This window comes from Strongylocentrotus purpuratus, unplaced genomic scaffold (genome assembly GCF_000002235.5).
Source record: "Strongylocentrotus purpuratus isolate Spur 01 unplaced genomic scaffold, Spur_5.0 spur5_scaffold_13, whole genome shotgun sequence".
Taxonomy (NCBI): Eukaryota; Metazoa; Echinodermata; class Echinoidea; order Camarodonta; family Strongylocentrotidae; genus Strongylocentrotus; species Strongylocentrotus purpuratus.
In genome coordinates this window covers 30,737,541-30,758,532 of record NW_022145598.1, presented here as the reverse complement: position 1 = coordinate 30,758,532, position 20,992 = coordinate 30,737,541, and the positions used below count along the sequence as shown (strand labels likewise).

The window sequence follows — 20,992 nt, the reverse complement described above, 5'->3', positions numbered from 1 at the left end:
ATATTTATGTGTCCTCTATCCCTCGATCCCCCTCCTTCCCCGTTCACTTATTTTATTATTTCTAAATTTTAGTAGCATTTTGACATTTTGACATAATTGCATTCTCCCTGTTTCCATTAACTACCAAATTAAAATTTAGTAACATAGAATCACAAATGAGAATAACACATTACAAAAATATATTTAAGACATAAATACAAAAAATTCAACAAAGAAATACATGTGCCTGACAAAGAAATGGGAAATATATGCAGAGTATGACCAGCCCAATTAAGAAAAAGACACTAAGGCAAACAAGAAAATGTAACAGACATTTCGAAATAGAGAGAAGCAAATATAGCTGCAGGAGAGGAGATCGGAGAACAGAACAAATTAATAAGTAGTGAGAGAAATTTGAAGAGAGCACTATGAGAATAAAACAAGCCAATGCGAGCTAGAGATAGGGGGGGGGGGCGGGGGAGAAAGCGGAAAAGGCTCACTAGCAATCGAGGTAAGTTGAAGGGAGATACAGGCTTGTTAAAGAAGGAGGATGAAGAGAAAAATATTCCCCCCCCCCCCCAAAAAAAAACAAAAAACAACAATCGGCGAGATCGAAAGAAATCAAATTGAATTACATAACAGTTGAATGTAATGCACCTGTTATATCGTCCAATCGCGAAGCTATGGTCTGATCACGTGATAGGTTGCTAGCCAAATTGTTTAAACCAATCCAGGATCCAGGGCCGAGCCTCTTTTTCTTTCCGTCGACAACTGAGGTAATATTTCACTCTTTAATTGATTTGTCTGAAATTTATTGCATATCTGTGTAAAATGGCCGTAAAGTATTATGATTTTACAATCATTTGGAATTTGATGGCATCAAAACGTCTTTTGTTAACGTTGTTGTTGCATGTTGTGCCGTCGCTTCTTTTGCAATTTCCCACAACAGTCCCACACACCGAATTTCAAGTTTGTTTTTATTTCTAACGAGTTTAAAATCTCGTTTGCTCTGTAGTGTGTGGAACGACTGTGGGGTGGCTTGTGGCTTGTGACTTCGTTGTTCTTAAACAGGGTGTAGCATGTCAAATACTGGTTAATTCTAGTCTATCTATGACTTCTTTTGGACAACTGCACGTAAACGAATGGACTTGATTTAAAACGGTCAGCGCACGCTAGCGTTCGCGAAACAGACCAAACTCCAAACTCCAAAGTTCTCCTCGCACTTCGATTTCGCATAAGTTGCATGCACGTGAATACTGTGGTCACGTCGTCCGTAGTCGTATTATACCTGATTGGCCCAGAGTCAGGCCATGGGAAGACACATAGATCTAGTCTCGTAATGCTACACCCCCTTAAAGTTGAGCGATTGTGTGAACGGTTTCCATTGAAAACTGCAATCAAGACTAAAAATGAAGTTGAACTTCAGGCGGCTTGTACATTCGTATACTGACATCGGCCCGTAACTCTGGTGTGGAGATACCCTACTACTGACTACTACTGCTAGTAGTACTAGTATTAGTACTAAAACATACCAACTACACTTCTGAATCTGAGCATTGCAATGATTAAATTAGGTTCAGAAGTGCAAACGTCACACCGATTGATTGTGTTAGATTTATAGTTTGATGAAACGATGCCCAGGTTACCATGACCTTGTTCTGTAGCTTCCCCTGACCATGTTTTATTTTTGGTAATTCTCCTGGTTATTTTTTTTTTCTCTCTCTCTATTTCGCTCTAAAGTCTATATAAATTTCATCTCTTTTCTTCTTCAATTCTTGTGTCCTTTTTCATTTTATTTTCTTTCTCCAGGCTTTTTGTTCATTTATTTTGTTTTTATTTTGAATTGGTTTCCTGGAAATGCACTTTCCTTACTTTTTTTTGTTTTTGATCATATCATTGACATTCTATTCATCTTGTTTGCCTACAACTACTACCATTAATAACAATACTAGTACTACTACTATTTTTAATATTGTAATCATTATTATCATTATTTTTTTTATTTAAAAAATATTTTTTGTTATATCCCTCTGTTTTTCAGACAAGCATTATTGTAGAGACATGATGCAGAACACTTCAAGATGATACGAGCTTCAAAATGATGATTCAAAGAAAACTTGTGCTGTTTTATAACTTCTTATTCAAGCAAGCTGACATCATAGGCAGTGTATAATTCACTTCAGGTAGAGTGGACAAGAAATTTATCCAGCATCTACTCCTCAGGCTGTTACTAATTACTTTCCAAGAACAACTATTCTAGTCCCTGCAATTAAAAATATTTTATCCAAATTCCATTTAGATGAAATAAGAACCTTTAATTTACTGATACCACTATAATGTAAATGACCCCCCCCCCCCCAGAAACAATTACACTCTAAGAACAACTATATACCGTACCTACAAACAAAACCTTTATCATTTATGTCACTCATGCAGCCCCAGGAATTATGCACTAATTTTTATGGGCTAATAGAGAATTAGAGATAGTTTTTATTTTGGAAAGATAGATCTAGTCCTGTGTAAAAAAAAAAGAAGCTTTTTTGTTTGCAGTAGCCATTTTTGTGATTTAGAATTGTATGTGTACACGTGTAAGTGTGATTTTCACACAGTGGTAGGGTAGTTTAGTATTTGATAGTAATACCACCTGAGCTCTTCATCAGTTTACCAAATACCAGAGCTTTTTTTGAGCTTTCTGCATGGAGCTTTACCGCTCACCGCTCCCCATGTAGGTTTTCGCTGGTCATCGCCTCTTCAATAATGTGATATCAATTCCTGCCCCCCCCCCCCTCCCCTCTCCCTCCTGTGGAGATATCACCTGGGGAGTGTTTCATGTTCATGCCACTAGTTGCTCTCACCATTGGTCTCTCAATAATGATCTTTAGATAATATTTTTTTCCTTCAATAATGAACTATTAAAAAAGGTACATTTTTTAGATTTGTGACCACGATGTGTACGTCCCTTGAGAAACCAATGCCAGGAATGGTTAGAGGAACTAGTGGCATGAAAGGCCTGCCATAGTTAAGTTCAACTAAAAGTTGATCTTAGTCTTTGTGAAACACTCCCCAGGAGTAGTAAATAATGTCTGAATGCACCTCTTTATATTTCTTTATGTTAGTCGTAACTCCACAGCTATGGAATGCCGCTTGGCAGGGCTCCTGTTCACCTCCAAGTTTGACTCTGGTAACTTGGCCCGGGTAGAGAGAGTCAGTTCTGACGATGATGAGGACGGGACAGGCCACCGGGTGGGGGATGCCAACGCTGCCCCGGACTACGAGTTTAACCTCTGGACCAATCCAGACTGCGGAGGAACAGAGTTTGAAAATGGCAACAGGCAAGTTTCTCAAGAAAGTTATGACATGAGGGGAAATCTCCATTGAGTGGTATTTCCAGCCTGAATCAATTGAGAGAAGTATCAAATGGTACAAAACCTATCATGGCAGTGATATAATGCTGTGCATTATCCATTATCTTGCTCTCTGTGGGGACCCATAGGCCATATGAGGTTACTATGTGATATATTTGTACTGTTCACACTAGAAATGATGCCACTCTCTACCCAAAATTTTGAAATGTCTTATAAATGTATACATGTTCATATTCATATTCATATTTATTTCATTTCCAACAGAAAGGTAAACAAAGATATTACATTTAATTTCATACATAATTCATTTTTTCAAGAAACTATACAAATAAACTTTGCACATGATAAAATTATTACAATAATTTCTTAATTTCTGAGGAAATGGGGGGCATCCACTAAAAAGCAGTGCACCACTAAAAAGCAGCACCCACACGGACTGCAAAATTATTTGGGTATATTTTGTATCAAACACATACTAATGTATAGAACTCATTCTTTTGGCTGGCTCAAATTACTTCATGCAATTATAAGAAATAACAGAAAATAGAAGTCTATAATATTTTGCATAGAACCTTCAATTAAAATGGTAAATCAGAAAAATAAGTCAGGTCACCCAGACTATATGCTTACTGAGTTTAACTTTCTTATTCTTCTCCCAATCGTTTTCCTCCCTATGTCGATCCTCACAGAACCTGGTTCCACTTTGCAGTGAAGGGTTGCCCCATGAATAAACTGATCAAGTTTAACATCATGAACATGAACAAGCAGGGCAAGCTCTACAATCAGGGGCTAGCGCCGGTCGTCAAAGTCCTCCCACAGAAACCCAAGTGGGAACGCATCCGGGACAGGCCCTACCATGAGGTGAGAAAATGTCCAATCTCTCTCTGTCTCTCTTTCTCTTCTTTTTGATAATTTACATACAAGTTCTGACAGTCTCCCCCTCCACACTTGATGATGAATACCATTAAAGGTAGAATTTGTTAATTTAAAACAAAAAAACTTGTTTGTAAAAATGTGATTAAGAATGATCAAGAAAACATAAATATTAAAAAAATTTAAATTAAAAAAAATATCATCTATGGAGAGTGAAAAGGCTTTGTCTGAAGCATTCTGTAGACTAGACAAAAGAAGCCTTAATACATGAATTTATAGGTTTGAACTGTGCAGTGCACTAAGTTTACTTACTGTAGGCTTGATACATATTGATTTGCCTCGTTCGGGTCTCCACGAACTGTAGTATGTTCAAAGGTAGAATCTGCAGATAACTAGAAACTTGCATCAGTGCATAACCATTCAGTCGTGCATTTTCATTCTTTTACTCTGCAGACTGTGGATGGTCAGTTCATTCTCTCCTTCACCTATCGCTTTGAGTACCGCTTCTCTACGGTCTACTTTGCGTTCTGCTACCCGTATTCCTACACAGAGTACCAGGACAAGTTCACTGAGCTGGACAACAAATTCAGCAGCAGGAATTATGATTCAGGCTGGTAAGTTGATTTTTTCTTTGGGTGGGAGTCTAAGGTTTATGATATTGGGCAAAGGGGCAGGCTTTTTATTGGGTGTTTAAATTTGAAAAAAGGATTTCCCTAAATATGGCCCAATTAAATGATGTGGATTAGAACAAAAAAAATGTATGTAGGTTATCTTTCACAATAAATGACTAAATGCTAAAGAGTAGTTATTAGTTATTATCCACGAGTTATAGTTGCCGAGGGGGGAGGGGGGGGGGGTGGGGTGAAATCTACTACCTCCAGGAGCTACGTGTGGACCTCATAACCATCCTACATAGCCACATCTCTCGAACAACAATGTATTAGTATTTAATTCCTTTCTAAATCAAACTCTGTCTTACCTCAGCCCTAATCGTGCAATCTACTACCATCGGGAGGTGCTATGCCCCTCCTTGGACAAGCTTCATGTGGAGCTTATAGCCATCCGATATAGACCTATCTCTGTAACAACAATGTAATCATATTTCAGGCCTTAAATTTCAATATTTTTAGTGCAAACTAGGCCACTTTTCTGTAGGGCACATTCCTATATTAAGAAGAATAGGAAGAATTGGAAAGGGCACACAGAATCTCCAAGGCCAATGAGAGGGGCATTGAGGCCAATCAAAGGGGCATCCAAGGCCATGGCCTTGGTGGCCTTGGATTAATTTAAGCCCTGATATTTTATGCTTCTTTTGATCCTAATCCAGCCCTAACAGTGCAATCTACTACGTTGTACCACCGGGAGGTACTATGTCACTCCTTGGACAAGCTTCTTGTGGACCTCATAACCATCTGATATAGCCACATCTCTCGAACAACATTGTAATTGTATTTAATTCCTTTCTAAATCAAACTCTATCTTAATTCAGCCCTAACAGTGCAATCTACTACCATCGGGAGGTGCTATGCCACTCCTTGGACAAGCTACGTGTGGACCTCATAACCATTTCATCTTGCCATGGACTAACCACAGAGAGGGAACCAAGACTTCATAGACTCTTCCCTGATACATCTACAGAGAGGGCTAGGAAGTTCAGAGGAAAGAGGGTAATCTTTAGCACTATATTCTCAAGTACATGTACCATGCTCCTATATGTAGTCTTATCAATTTCATTAACAATACAACCAGACCTTGGTCTTTCGGGATTTAGCTTGAATAAAGAGATGTCTCAGAATTTGTAGAGTCATATACTTAGAAGCCAGTTTCCATTTTTTCTTCTAATATCAGGACTATCCAAGAACTATGTATGCTAATGAGTTACAGTTCATTATCATAAACCATATATTTTTATGACCTCATCTTCCAGGTTTATTTCTTGAGTAGTCGTGTTCATCCAGGCGAGACACCAGCCAGTTTCGTCTTTAATGGATTCTTTGACTTCATCCTGCGTAGCAAGGATGAGAGAGCCAGTCAGCTCCGGAAGCAATACGTCTTCAAACTGGTCCCTCTCCTGAACCCTGATGGTGTCCAGAGGGGCTACTACCGCACCGACCAACGGGGCGTCAACCTCAACAGGGTCTATGTGAACCCTGACCCCGAGCTCCATCCGTCCATCTTTGCCGCCAAGAGCGTAGTTCAGCACCATCATGTGAATTCCAGAGTGATGAGGTCATCAGTTGACTCGGGACAAGGTAGGGGAATTCCCCATGGCCGCAGTGGGGAAACCCCTGTTAGTCATGATAGGGTGAGTGGGAATGAAAGGACAGAGGGTACAGACAATGCGGAGGAAGGTACAGAGGTGAGGGCAGAACTAGGGAAGGACAAGTTTGTCATTGAAAAGAAAGGCGTAGGGGCTAATGCAATTCTCGTTGTGCACCGTGGCAACAAATTAGACAACAGTTCACCACTGCTGTCTAATGATGAAGAGAAGAGATACAGTCCTAATGAAGGAGGGATAAACTCATACGGTGATGGATTGACGCCGAGTAATGATTTAATGTTCTTGCCAAACAGTACCTCCCACAATGGCAAAGAGATTTCAAGGGACGATGCATCTGTGGACGATTCTGACGTCGAAAGCGTCGTCGGCATGAAGACGCAAACCCCCTTATCTTGCAATCAATCTAACAACAATGCACAGCAAGTATTACCAGTAAACTGTGGGGATACCGACCCAATGTCTATACCCTCGGAAGAAAGTGGTATAGCATTCTACGTGGACCTTCACGGCCACGCCTCCAAGCGCGGCTGCTTCATCTACGGCAACTTTCACGAGGATGAGGAACGACAGACGGAGAACCTCCTCTTCCCGAAGCTGATCGCTATGAACTCTGCGCACTTTGATTTTGATGGATGTAACTTCACAGAGAAAAACATGTACACTAAGGACAGAAGGGATGGCATGTCGAAGGAAGGCAGCGGCCGGGTTGGTATCTACAAAGCAACAGGAATCATTCACAGGTACCATGGTTGTGATGTCGAGTAAATTGGGCAACAAATTTATATGATTTTTCAACCTCTTCTTGAATCTATTGTAGAATTTCTAAGTTATTAACAACAAAAAAGAGAGCAGACTCCCCATGTACTGCTGCTGCATTAACAAACAAAAATTGTATTATTGTTTTTTTGAGGGGGGGTTATTTTATTTTCTCAACCATAAGATTTAACAGCTCTGTTTGGAATACCCCCCACCCACTCTGCCTTTATATGCAACATCAATAAGATATTGGCAACTTTAGAGAAACTATACTACATGTACATATGAAATCTTGGTTTTCGGTATTTCAAAGAGAGAAAGAAAGAAAAAGAAAAAAGGAAGAAAAAATCAAGTATAAAAAGACTAATAGGCAAGATATTGTTTGCATTTTCAAAGAACCTTGCCTCCAATTTCTGCAGAAATCATATTCACTGAAAAAAGCGATCTTTGCTGAGAGTAATATTATATCATAGTAGTTGTTTCAAAACTGTTCTCACTTTTATCCAGCTACACTCTAGAGTGCAACTATAACTCTGGTCGCTTTGTGAACTCCCTCGCTCCAGCCTCCAATGATGAAGGGAGGGCATCACCGCCTCCCCTGGCTGGGTACCCGCCCAAGTATGGACCCCAACATTATGAAGAGGTAAGTATCGAGGGGTCAGACGTAACTCCATTTTGGCCATTTTGAGAAAAAGTGGTTTATGTGTCACTGAGCATTTGGGCCTTAAGAGGTTAAGTCTATGTTTCACTAGCCATTGGCTTCTATGGGGTGTTGGGTGGAGTTAAGTCTTTGTGTTTCCTGGAAAGCCCACATTTTTCTGAACATTTTGATGTCAAATACTCATTTTGGCAAAATATGGAGTTACGTCTTTGTGTCACTGAACCCTCGATTTGATGTCATTGAATTCAGATTTCAATAACTGAGTTATAGCGTTGTGTAGTGTCATATACCTTCTGTTGGGATCCAGAAGCGCTTTTATTCCTATCATTAAATGCCCTTCTGGCTCCTAACAGACAGTTCTTGTGCGTCATTTAGCAACTTGGAAGATGTTTGCCATTTAAAAGTATCGCTTATTTGTAGTTTCAGTGTGAAAAGGGTATTTTAATAGCATTCATAAACTTGCTTTTATAAATTGTATAGTTTGTTTTTCACTTATACATGTAGGTAATGCACAGTGTTACAAAATTTAAGGAGTAACAAAATAGATTTCCTTATTATTTTATTTTTTTGACACACCCAGGTAGGGAGCACTCATTATGTAACAGTTCGCTCTGGAATGCTAGCACTTTTAAGATATTGATGTGTACTTTTGACTTTCTCGAAATTTTCTGTCACAGCTATATACTTTCTTTTGTTATGGGGAGTACCTTGTCCTGTACATGTACCTGGCTCAATAGTAACAAGGGGTTCAAAGGTCACTTACCCTAACTTTGACCTCCACACTACAAAATATCAATATTTCATAAACAGGCGGCCATTGCCATTGTCAATCCAGATCCCAATGGAAAATAGTTTAGTTTCTGGTTCTGATTTTTATCCATTTTTCAGGTTGGCAGAGCAACAGCCATAGCTGCCTTGGACATCACAGATACAAACCCTTGGTCTCGGCTGGCAGGCACAGAGAGTGGCAGCGTTCACGGTGTCAGGGCATGGGTTCAACGCTACTTACGGAGCATGCGCGGGGCTCCCTCACTGCCCAAGAAGATGTCGAGGGTCGCTTCAAAAACATCCAGGTACACCAATGTAGTGTCTCACTTTGATAAGGGAAAAACATTTAATACAACAATATTGGTATTTTTATGATTGAAATAACGGTGCATATTAAGGTAATCAACAATATTCTAACTCTAGATGCAGAAAAAATGGGTAATTTTCTTTTTTCCTCTATATTGTGCTGTATTACACTTTGAGACAACTAATACTTTTTTATGGTCATTTTAGGGTATCTTTTAATGACAATGAAAGTCAAATGAGGGGTAAAAAGAACTGGGCCAATAACATTCAGTAATCTAGGACCTGATTGCAGCGTGCCTTTAATTTAATACAACCAGTTGATTGATATAGGAAGTCAATCAATAATCTAAATGGCTCCAATAGTAACAATCTTTTTTTTAATTGTCTTTGTAATATTCCAGTCTTGTTGCAACAGTGATGACTCCCGCAAAGCCTAACAGAACAAATCTGTTCCAATCTGGCAACTCCGGCAACCATGCAGGCACCAGCAACGCCACAAACTATTCCATTGCACAACAGAATACAAGCAACAGTCCAAAGAGAAATCTACATTCCAAACCGTTAGGACCTGTAAGAGGTAAGAAACCACAAACACATTTAAAAAATGTAAAAGCAATGGCAACATTTTGTTTTTAAAAGTAGAGAAAAGATGTAACTTTATACATTTTATTCAATTATTCACTTATGCGGAGAGTGTAAGTGTATCATGAAACTATTTATTCTACCCCCCCCCCCCTCTCCCTTACATAGGGAATGTCAAGTGGTCTTACTAGTAATTAGCCCTCTGGCCCATCTTTCTAAGAAACAGAGGGACAGAATCAAACTTTTGTCTTTCAATTTATAACATTAATATTTGTCCCAGATGTATACATAAACTAAGCTCATGTTTTATCCCTATGTTTTCTAGAATCTGTTGGAAGATAAAAAGCATTGAATTTCCTCTAGAAAATGATGAAGCTTTGTTTACTTCTTGCTTCCCTATAATCATCTTGTGCGAGATGTTTGACAAACAACATTTGTCCGTTATTGTTCTAATTATTGATCAAATTATTTGACTGCCGGTCCACCCGTAGAGAATAAAACACGCTTGCTTACAATATATTTTATCACCTGACGAAGTGTTGCAGCAGCGCACGAAACATTGTGATCTTTTAGATCCCTTGTTGACCATAAATTGCGAGACAAAATTTTTGATAACATTTGTCATGGTTTGATCTGTTGTTATTGCAGAAACCAGAGCATCAATGGAGAGGAGAAAGCATCTAGCTACCCTTCAAGGGACCGGTAACTCAACATCCACTGCATCCTCGGCTGCTCCCGCCTCCACCACCACCACCACCGTGGGCGTGGCATCCACCTTACCATCAGGGGGGAGGAACTTCACCATACCCCTCCCCCTGACCCACCACAAACAGTCACCACCATCAACCACCAGATCCCTCAAGGCCGGACCGGCGTGGGCACATAAGAAGAACAAGTCTGACTCGGCGCTGGGAAAGAGCGCGGTCGAGTCTGGGGGCGGACAGAAGGAATCAAGCAACCAGCTCTCGCCCCGAACCCTACTCTCAAAGTCAACCAATAATCTAGGGACGTTCACCCGCCATGGAGGCCCTATGGCGTCAAGCACGCTGCCCTCTGTTGTCACCGAGCTGCTGAACTCCGTCATGATCAATGCGCTGGAGGGGTCCCAAGGTGGCGACAAGGAGCAGTCCCATGCATTCTCGACGGCGTCGACAGCGCAGCAAAGAACGGCGATGTATGTCAAGAACCATGGGGTGAGTGCATGAGTGAGTGAGAAAGAACGTGTTTCAAGCTTTGTGGTGAGTGAATAGTGTCAATGCAAAGCATCAACATTAACCTACAACAGGGACCCGTTTCACAAAGGCTTTTTTCAATGAAAAATGACAAAAGTCAGTGACAAATCTGCTGACAACCAATCAGAGGCAAGGATTTCAGTAGCTTATAACAAAACCTGTCATTTGTCACTGATGGCAAGTTCTGTGAAACGCCCCCCTGTACTAACCCATTGGATTTATATGCAAGCACACTAATACATTATGAAGCTGCAATGCGCTTTTGAGTGTGCATACCATATGTAGACCCTGTATTTGTATCCTTGTTATGAAATGTTATTATCATGTACATTGGTCGACCTCTTGAGGAAAAAAAACAGTGTAAAACACATCATTTTAAAGAAATGTTTGCATGTTTTTTACATTAACTACATGTATGATGATTCAAATGTGATTTTATGCAGGCATTAACAACATGACATCTTTGTTTGGAAATATTTTTTAAAATTCCAGACATATTTTGGTGTTTGCAAAATTTAAATTTTTTCATTTGATAACACTATTATTATGAGCACCTAACAGTCATCTGCAAAATGCATCTAACCCATTGCCTACAGGGATCACACTATATGGTAATAAAAGAATTCAGAAGTCCACGGCCTAGCTAAGCCCTGTACAATATTGATTTTTAGTTCCCCCCCCTTCTTTTTAATTTTGTCGATGTTTTTTTTTGTTTTGATAAGATATTTTTAAAAAGTTAGGAATCTTAGGAAATCTGGACTACGAATTACTTAAAATTATGAGTTAATGCAATTTTAACTTGTGTTGAATCTCTGTATTGCATTGGAAAAGTGAAATATTTTCAAGAAAAATTGTGATGAAATTGACCTACACATGTATAGTATTTTGTATGTGCAAGAAGAATGTCACATACCAACACAAACGCCTCTTTATTTAAAAACAGACAAGAAACTACAAATCAATTAGCTTGGCATTCATGATTTGGATTCAATTTGAACTAACTCTTCACAGGCTACAATCATCTACGCTTTTCATTAACCTTTAACTTGCATATTTGCCATTTTTACACTGTGTCTGCCCCTCCGCTGCTTGTCTGATGTTGCACTCACCTACAGAGCACTGTGTTATCACCCAGTACATCTGATGCTGTGCACACAGTCAAGCTAGAGTTCCCTCCAACGGTAAGAACATATCACTTGCTGGCAGGGGTGTCCTCTATCATATTGCTCAATGATTCTTGCAAAGGTTCTGTGTGGAATTCTGTATGAAGGATGACAGAGACACTATTGTTATATAATTTGTTTTTTGTTTTACTGCAGTTTTCAAACAAACGTAATAGCATTATTTTGTTTTCAGAAAAGATTGGCATATATCGTCACTGTTTTCACGAAGTGACGGTAGTGAGAAAAATCCGCACACAAAGTGAATGCGATTTTCATTCACTACCGTCACTTCGTGAAAATAGGGACGATATGGGTGTGCTGCTTTTAAAGGGGGTGTAGCATGGCACATACTGGTAAAACGCCATGTGCGACTGCTTTTGGACAACTGCTAGTAAACGAATGGACTTGATTAACGGTCAGCGCACTAGCATTCGTGTAACAGACCGAAGTTCTCCTCACGCTCGGTTTTGCATATATGTTTAACGCTTGTGAATACTGCGGTTGCGTCGTCTGTAGTCGTATTATACCCAATTGGCCCCCGGGTCAGGCCACAGGAAAGACAAGTACATGTAGTCTCGTTATGCTACACCCCCTTTAATTACAGGTTCTCATCGTTCATCAGCTATGTTCAACTTATTAATGAATCATTCATTTTACTGCCAATATCAATCATACCATATGACCCTATAAAGTAACTCAGCTCTGAAAATGTAATCTATCAGGACACTTGTTAGACCTTTTTATGGCTATACATATGATGCAGCAATAATCACTTCTCGCTTGTTTGCTTTGTAGCCTTATAAGCAATTTTATATACATGATATGTACGAAGACAAAAAAGGCTTTTTATGTTTTATTTTCCTATAGTATCATAGAATTGTCCTTTCCTTTATACCAACCACGGCAATATTGACATCAAATTTTGGTCATCCGACAGTTGCTTGTGCTTCTCTGACATTTGCTCCAGGCTTGTTTTAGATATATAGGGATAGGGTTAGGTGTGCAAGTGGATTCAGGGGGGGGGGGGGGGGGGGGCGTTTCACAAATCTTGTCATCAGTGACAAATGACAGTTTTTGTTATAAGCTACTGACATTCTTGCTTCTGATTGGTTATCAGTAGATTTGTCACTGATTTTTGTCATTTGTCATTGAAAAAAGGCTTTGTGAAACGGGTCCCTGGGCTTCAGGTCAGGTTAAGAGTTGGTATTTGTTCCAGGGTTGAAGTTCAGATTACGTTTTGTGTTCAGAGATTGGCTATGGAGCATTTATATTATAGCCAGAGCATGTGTTGTACAACCTGAATTGTACTCTCTTCCTGACTTATTTTTTCGCTTTCTCTAGGCACCATCTGCACTCTCACCTAAGGGCCACCAATCTTTGTTTCCACGGCAACACATGACAATAGACCTTCGGGCATCCTCATCACAGCCCGCTCAACATCATGGCAACATACATGTGCAGGGGGAGAAGAGTGATCTCAAAGCACTGGGGAGTCTGTGTTTACATGAGGACAGGTAAGCAAGATAGATAGATAGAGAAAGACAGAGAGAGAGAGAGATATATATATATATATATATATTAGACAAGCATACATGTAAAGCCAGAGAGAGAGAGAGAGAGAGAGAGGGGGCAAAAAAGGATAGAGAAGATTAAGGAAGATTGAGAGAGAGAGAGATATAGACAAGCATACACGTAGAGGGGGAGAAGAGTGAGCTCAAACCTTTAGGGAGCCTATGTTTACATTAGGAGAGATTAGCGAAAGTGAGATGGAACAAAATAAGGAGAGACAGATCTAGACAGGCAGACAGAAGCTGGCAGAGGCAGAATTAAGGATTAAGAACTTCAAAATTGACTAATTCTATGCAAAAAAGACAAGAAATTTTAAGAATAGGGGTTAACTGATAGAGATTTATATACAGTATGTAGATATTAACAAATACCGAAATACATCAAGTACATGTAAGGAGAGAAGAAGAAAATAGAGCAACTGTATGTGTTCTGAAACAGGTTTGGCAAGGGGAGAATGAACAGAAACATGTAATGAAGTTTGAAGTTTGAAGTTTTATTTATTCCACATTTTATATAGAAAAACAGTTTACCTTTATATTCTTTTTTTAATTTTTTTTTATACAGATGTATATTATTATAAGAGTAGATTTCATTATTAATCTTGTCCTTATTTTGATATTTCTTTAGTTCATGAATTAGTAGTTATGTGTAATTTTGTTGTATTAATATTGTAATGCGCATTGGTATTTTCTTCGAAGATGAAATGCGCTATAGAAACCTAGGTTATTATATTATTATTAAGAAGAAAAATGAAAAATTAAAGATTTCAAATCAAATATAATGTACGGAAAATAAGTATAAAATTTTGAAATATGTAAATATAACGGGCAAGGTAGTACAATGTAAAATGTGAGGTCAGAAAAGAAAGAGAGAAAGAAAGAGGCCAGAAAAGCAGAGACAGGAGTGGAGATAGAATCTAATATTAACAAAAAATATTAAATGGAGTAAGATAAAAACTTAGAGGATAGCTGGAGACAACATGATAGCTAGGCATGTTGATCAATTGTTGAGGTTAACAATAGCGCTACCCTGTCAGAAGTACAATGGAAGAGTCTTCTGGCTGGAATGCTCCCCAGGGAGTGGAAAATGTGCATACATTGTGTACATGTACGAGTAAGCCTGAATCTGATGACCGGGGTAATAATATTTCTGTACAGCTATTAGGCACATTGTTGTATCGATGTATTGGGCGCTATATAAAAGCGGAATATTATTATTAATATTACAATGGAAGAGTCTTCATTCTCCCTCCACTATCTCCTCACACACAGTCAGCAGGACTCGGCCGACAAGACCAAGAAGAGACGGAAGAAGGTGAACGGACCGAAACGACGCAGCATCTCCCACAGCCCTAGCCGCAAGTCCCAGAAGAACTCCCACCGGGCGGCGCTGACCAAGGGAGGTAAGCACAGCGGGACAGACAGCGACCCTGAGCGATTGATGAACCGCAGAACAACGGAACGGACGAGGCAGAGGTCACTTACAAGCAGCCTCTCAGATCCTACACCTAGTAAGTAATTGCTGTGGATTTATGATACAGTCAAACCTGTCTATAGCACCTGCCCAAGGGAAACACAAAAAGTGTGTATCTTTGTAGATAGGTTCCTTTGGTACATGATTCAATGAGAAAACATTTTCAAAGGGAAACAACAAATGTGGCCTTTGTAGACAGGTTCCTTTGGTAAACGATTCAATGAGAAACCATTTTCAAGGGAAAAAAAAAATGTGGTCTTTGTAGACAGGTGGGCTTTGTAGACAGGTTCCTTTAGTACATGTTTAAATGAGAAACCATTTTCAAGGGAAACAAAAAATGTGATCTTTGTAGACAGGTGGTCAAACTCACTAAAGCAGGTTTGACTGTATTTGCTTCTGCAACACTATCTAACTCAAACCTTAGAGCTAATTACTAAAACCTGATTGGAACCCTAACCCTTATCTAATATATTTGACAAAATAAACCCCAGACCAAATGTAGCAGTACCAAATGTCAATTCTCGATCCAATCACTGTAAATGCCAGAATATCTTTTACTTCAGATATTTTTGCAACTGACAGGGACACAGATATTTTACACAGGCTACTTGCTACTTGTCCACTCATGCATTATTACCTCTTTTTTTTCTCTTTCATTTTCATAGTTATTATTGGTGACCATGGATCTATTTGCAAAAGGTACAGAAATAAAAACCCTTGCGAAAGTAACAGCTTATAGAGTAAATTATGGATGCTAGGCTGACTCAATATAGATGACAAGAAATTAATATGGAAATGGGAATTAGACAAATTGGTCATAAAAAATTATAATTTAATTAGTTTATTACACAAAAATCTTGATTCTTCAAATCTTTTCAACATTTAACTCAGACGATTTGCACCCGATGTCTGAACACACTACCAATTTTGCATCTCACGGGGACCGTCGGAGAGACAGTACACCAAAGAGGTAAGTTGCAATTATTGCTTCCACCTTGCAATCTTCATCTTTCAACATGTGTGTTTCTTAAATAGTGAAAATGTCTTTCATGTCTCTACCCCTCATATCATTCTTAATAGTTTACTCATGATTTTGTTTTCCTGTTTGGCATATTCATATGTGTAAATATTGTGTGTGGTAAATGTGAAATTTGTATTAATGAGTTTCCTGAATGTACTAAAATTTGCATACAAGTCTTTTTTCCCCTTTTAATTCATTCACTTGAATTAATTATTATTTTTTTAATAGACTTTTATTAAATGTGTTTTTTTAAAGTGGTGCAGAGATGGTGCTGGTTAAGTTTTATGTTTGAAAAAGTCTTAATGTTTTTAAATACTATGGTGATTAAAGATTTGTTTGTACCTACATGTCCTCAATTGTATAATACATTTAACTTTGCCCCTTTTGTTTTCCAAATATATTTTCTTATGTTTGCACTTGGGCTAAAAAGCCTTTTTATTTTTTGAAGGTTGGGGGGAAATGACTGATTTGATTCTAAAAAATAGCTGCCTCAAATCCTATCTCATACGATTTCATACTTTTTTCCTTTCCTTTCTTTTCTCTCACATCTACACTCTTCGTTGTAACTAATTTCCTTGTTCTGTCGCTCCATCTTTTGTGTGTTGTTGAGTGCAGTTTTCAAACCATGCAGCAGCACCTTCTAGCCCTCTCACAGCCTCACAATGCTGGTACGTTCATACTATCATTCCATCACTCAATCAAAATCATATTTCAATAGACCATTTTCGTAATGTAACCAAACTTAAAGGCCGTCTGTACTAGTTTGACTAGGAGGGATTAGACCACACAGGAAGGTCACTGACAGGTGGCTTTCTCATTAACTCAGCTCTCAATTAACATGAGGAAAAGAGGATCATGGGGGACCAATGGTCACCGATTAGGCATTGTTTTCTATATAGAGGGAGCAAGTAGCTACAAGTAGTACAGTGGGCCTTTAATGCATGTATTTCAAGAGTTAGAATGCTTATTACATATGTTACTTGTTGTTAGGTCAGGCAAGATATAATGTTCGTCCTACCTGACAACAACTAATGTATGCAGTTTGTATTCTGACTATTGAAATACAATAATTCATATCAGATGAATGCAATAATTTGTCTTGGGTCGCGTATGCATTAGATTTGGTTACATTACAAAAATGGTCAGTTCCTCAGCTCCTCTTTAAGGTTGTTTTGCATAATAAGTGGAATGAAAAGCTGAGTTCAGAATTCAAAAGGCATGATGTAGTTGAATTATAAGTTTTTATTTGACATAGCAGTATCTATCTGAATGAAATTTTCAGTACAATAAGCCCAATCAAGGTCCAATGTACTAGTACCAGTACACTTATTTACCAGTTCCATATCCTAACAATGGGGTGATACCTGTACACTGTATGTGAAAAAAAATTGGGAAAACAAAATTATGATTATTTTACCAACATCCATTTTGTGTTCCGGACATATTCTTTCGTGCCTCAAAAAAAGAAACAAAAGAAAAGGGTGCTCTATTCTAGCATTTTTGTGCTTGTAAATAATACTGATGTTAATGCAGTGGAAAGAGTTTGATTTTCTTTCATTTTCTCTCTTTTACACACACTCTCTCTCTCTCTCTCTCTCTCTCTCCCTTTCTCTCCCTCTCTATCATCAATTCAATTTTTGATGTAAAAATGAAAATTTCTTGCAATATACTTGTTTTTATGTACGAGATAATTTTTGTACCAGTCACATACATACTTGCACATCTCTTTGGGAGCTTTTCAAGGCTTAATTGCTCTCTCCTCTAATCAGTGTAATTTGTTCTATTCATCGGATGACCGCTTCACTGAGTTTATAACAATTTTTCTTTGTTGAACTTCTTCTATCAGGAGTCGCTCGATTGGCAGTATGCAAGAACCTTCCTACCTTAAATCCAAAGTAGGAAGCCCGATCAAGAAATCAAACTCCTTCACTGGAGGACGGGTAAGTACTCTCAAAATAGGGTGGTTCATGGTTACATACTGGGTAATACATTATTTGTGTTGCATGAAAAATAATGCTACGTACATACATGTATATTCCAAATCCAATCACATATTAGTCAAAACATATGCTTTCACATGATTGGTAATAAGAGCTTCAATTTCATTTTTTTAGAGGGGGGCATTTCCAATACCTTTATACCTTTAATACTTAAATATATATTATTTATACCTGTTAAAAACTGTATTTCTGTTGTCTTTCCAATTCTAATCTTCAGAGAGATTCCAGTGTTTCCTACCAAGTGGTTGAACTGAACGAGTTACTGCAACGGCGGCAGTCTCAGAAAACACCCATCCCAGTCAAGAAAATTGGTTTCTGGGTAGATTTCTAGCCCTCTATATTTGTCATCATTGGCTTACTGAGTTGCTAGTTACACCCGTAGCTAGTAAAGAGGAGATAGGTGCGCCACAGGAAGTCACATTCATTCATAGGTCAGATTTATGGGTCACAGAAAACACCCATCCCAGTCAAGAAGATTGGTTTCTGGGTAGATTTCTAGCCCTCTATCATTTGTCATCATTGGCTCTCTGAGTTGCTAGTTGCACCCATAGCTAGTAAAGAGGAGATAGGTGCGCCACAGGAAGTCACATTCATTCATAGGTCAGATTTATGGGTCACAGAAAACACCCATCCCAGTCAAGAAGATTGGTTTCTGGGTAGATTTCTAGCCCTCTATCATTTGTCATCATTGGCTCTCTGAGTTGCTAGTTGCACCCATAGCTAGTAAAGAGGAGATAGGTGCGCCACAGGAAGTCACATTCATTCATAGGTCAGATTTATGGGTCACAGAAAACACCCATCCCAGTCAAGAAGATTGGTTTCTGGGTAGATTTCTAGCCCTCTATCATTTGTCATCATTGGCTCTCTGAGTTGCTAGTTGCACCCATAGCTAGTAAAGAGGAGATAGATGCGTCACAGGAAGTCACATTCGTTCATAGGTCAGATTCATGGGTCACTGGAGAAGTTCCTCTATGAATTCCTTTTGCATTTTACAATAATTTCATAGATTTCAATATGTTGAAAAAATGTTTTCCAGAGCCTGCATCTTAAATATTTGACTTGAGTCATGGTCCTTATATTTTTCTAATTTGACAATTCAATAAATATGTACTAAACAAAAACAAAGAAGAAAAACGGTCTTTCTGATTTGTGTAGAGAACCATTAAAATCTCATAACTTTTAAATATTTTTTATTCTTTGTTAGAGTCCTTCAAATATGAGCAAACCGGTTTCTCTCTAATTTTTTACGTTTTGTCAAATCAACTTGATGGTAGGGTGGACTTTCCCTTTAATATGTGCATGGTTAAGTCAGAAAAAAATTATTCAGCAAGATTCACTGGGTCCACAGATTTAAAGGCAGGGTATTTTACTGACATCGCTTTCACTGCTGTAAAGCATTTTTAAATAAATTGCTCCATGTTTCAGTGAAGGCATATATAGAGTAATTTCCGGTTCCCAAGCATCATCATGTGCAGACGGAGTTGGTGATGCATTTTGGGATGTGGCTGTTGACACATATTGCGAGCAACAGAGGGCAGTATACATAATTCTGAAGTAGTTTCAGTAGAATACCCTGCCTCTAAGAACTGTGACTGATTTTTCTGATGGTTCTGAGAAATTTGAAAAAGATGTTAAAGGTAAAGACCAGTATTGGAAATGCCCCAATTTCAAAAAATGAAATGGAAGCTCTTATTACCAATCATGTCAAAGAATATGTTTTGACTAATACATGATGATAAAAATTTTGCCGGGAAACCGCCTACTAATTGATATATTTGGTACATTAGTTTAACTACATGGTCTGTGAGAGATAAATGCACGTGTCGCGCACATGTGCGAATAGTCCCATATACATCTTTCTGTGTACAGTGCTTGTAACTTTACAGACTGGGCCAAATTTCTTATCATTTTGATGATTCCAGAACCTTGCAGTACACACCAATACTTATATGCTAGATGATCAACCTTTTCTGATCGATTCCACAACGTTTCTTTCACAATGCAATCGCATGACCATAACTGGTCTTAACCTTTAAAACTGTAAATTATGCTTGATCATTATGCAGTGTATACATTTTTTCTGTAAAAATATCAAAAGATACCAAGTTACATTTCTTTTTATTTAGAAAAGAGCGGATTGAGTACAACCTTGTTAGGGAATTTTAATTGAGGTAGTGCAGTGACAGAAAATAATGAAATATATCTGCAAGTACAGTTGAAAATGTATAATATTTCAAACATTCTGTGATTTTTTTTTAATGAGGTGTGGGCATGCAATGATATGTAGTTTCTTTGTTCTAGAAATGAAAAAAGATATTGCTCACAATATTTGTACCATAGATTTTTTACTATCTAATTTTCAAAATATTTCATTTTTTCGCGTTGTGAATTGACTTGAAATTCAATACTGTCATGGGGCTTATCATTCTAGGCAATTTGATCGTTTATTGCCGTTTGCTTTGCTGCAATTTTTTTTAAATCACCTTATGAGCTGCAAGGATACATCGTGATGCTACTTCAAATTTAGTTGAGTGGTAGCGATCTTAGAGGCTGTTATTTGCAATGTCACAGACTGCACACGTTCAAATGTACTATGCATAATTTGATTCAAATTTATTCCACTTCATATCAATTGTTTGCAAAATGAAGAACATAGTTGACAAAGTAAGTTCAAAATTATGAAATGAAACAGGAACCTACTGGAAAGCATAGCTTGTTTATGCAAGTTCCCAAGAATAAATATGATATGAACATTTGGGACATTTTGTCAAGTGAAGGCTCATATTTTGAACATACATGTAGTATTATAAATGTATGGTATGGAACTACATGAACTAACAGAGATGACAAAATAGTTTTGGGTGATTGGTATACTTTAAAGATACACAATGTTTGTATAGACACCAGACAGTATGAACAACTACGAGGAAATTGACATACGTAGTCTTTCTGTAATACCAAAG

The 20,992-nt window shown here is 38.3% G+C and overlaps 1 protein-coding gene across 3 annotated transcripts; it reads left to right on the top strand.

Moving 5' to 3' along the window:
- Nucleotides 1–668: 668 nt before the first annotated feature.
- Nucleotides 669–18,526, top strand: LOC100893981 (cytosolic carboxypeptidase-like protein 5). Of its 3 annotated transcripts, XM_030983335.1 has the most exons (17): nucleotides 669–755; nucleotides 2,021–2,162; nucleotides 3,096–3,311; nucleotides 4,034–4,205; nucleotides 4,671–4,831; nucleotides 5,707–5,884; nucleotides 6,145–7,238; nucleotides 7,762–7,897; nucleotides 8,804–8,988; nucleotides 9,391–9,566; nucleotides 10,220–10,764; nucleotides 13,308–13,480; nucleotides 14,807–15,045; nucleotides 15,900–15,978; nucleotides 16,645–16,697; nucleotides 17,876–17,969; nucleotides 18,247–18,363. In XM_030983335.1, the coding sequence occupies exons 3-16, from the start codon at nucleotides 3,112–3,114 to the stop codon at nucleotides 17,926–17,928; spliced, it is 3,444 nt and encodes a 1,147-aa protein (XP_030839195.1). In that variant the 5' UTR covers nucleotides 669–755; nucleotides 2,021–2,162; nucleotides 3,096–3,111; the 3' UTR covers nucleotides 17,929–17,969; nucleotides 18,247–18,363. The 3 variants fall into 3 exon arrangements, with proteins under 3 accessions (XP_030839195.1, XP_003728561.1, XP_030839194.1); XM_003728513.3 differs by lacking the exon at nucleotides 16,645–16,697 and having other exon boundaries at nucleotides 18,247–18,526; XM_030983334.1 differs by lacking the exons at nucleotides 2,021–2,162; nucleotides 16,645–16,697 and having other exon boundaries at nucleotides 689–755; nucleotides 18,247–18,526.
- The last annotated feature ends 2,466 nt before the right edge of the window (nucleotides 18,527–20,992 follow it).

Bases quoted from the DNA above. Each gene is read 5' to 3' on its own strand.
- LOC100893981 (XM_003728513.3), top strand. From the start codon at position 3,112: ATGGAATGCCGCTTGGCAGGGCTCCTGTTCACCTCCAAGTTTGACTCT. The intron at 5,885-6,144 runs GTAATCTTTAGC...CTCATCTTCCAG, and splicing joins GGAAGTTCAGAGGAAAGAGG to GTTTATTTCTTGAGTAGTCG. The intron at 7,239-7,761 runs GTACCATGGTTG...ACTTTTATCCAG, and splicing joins GCAACAGGAATCATTCACAG to CTACACTCTAGAGTGCAACT.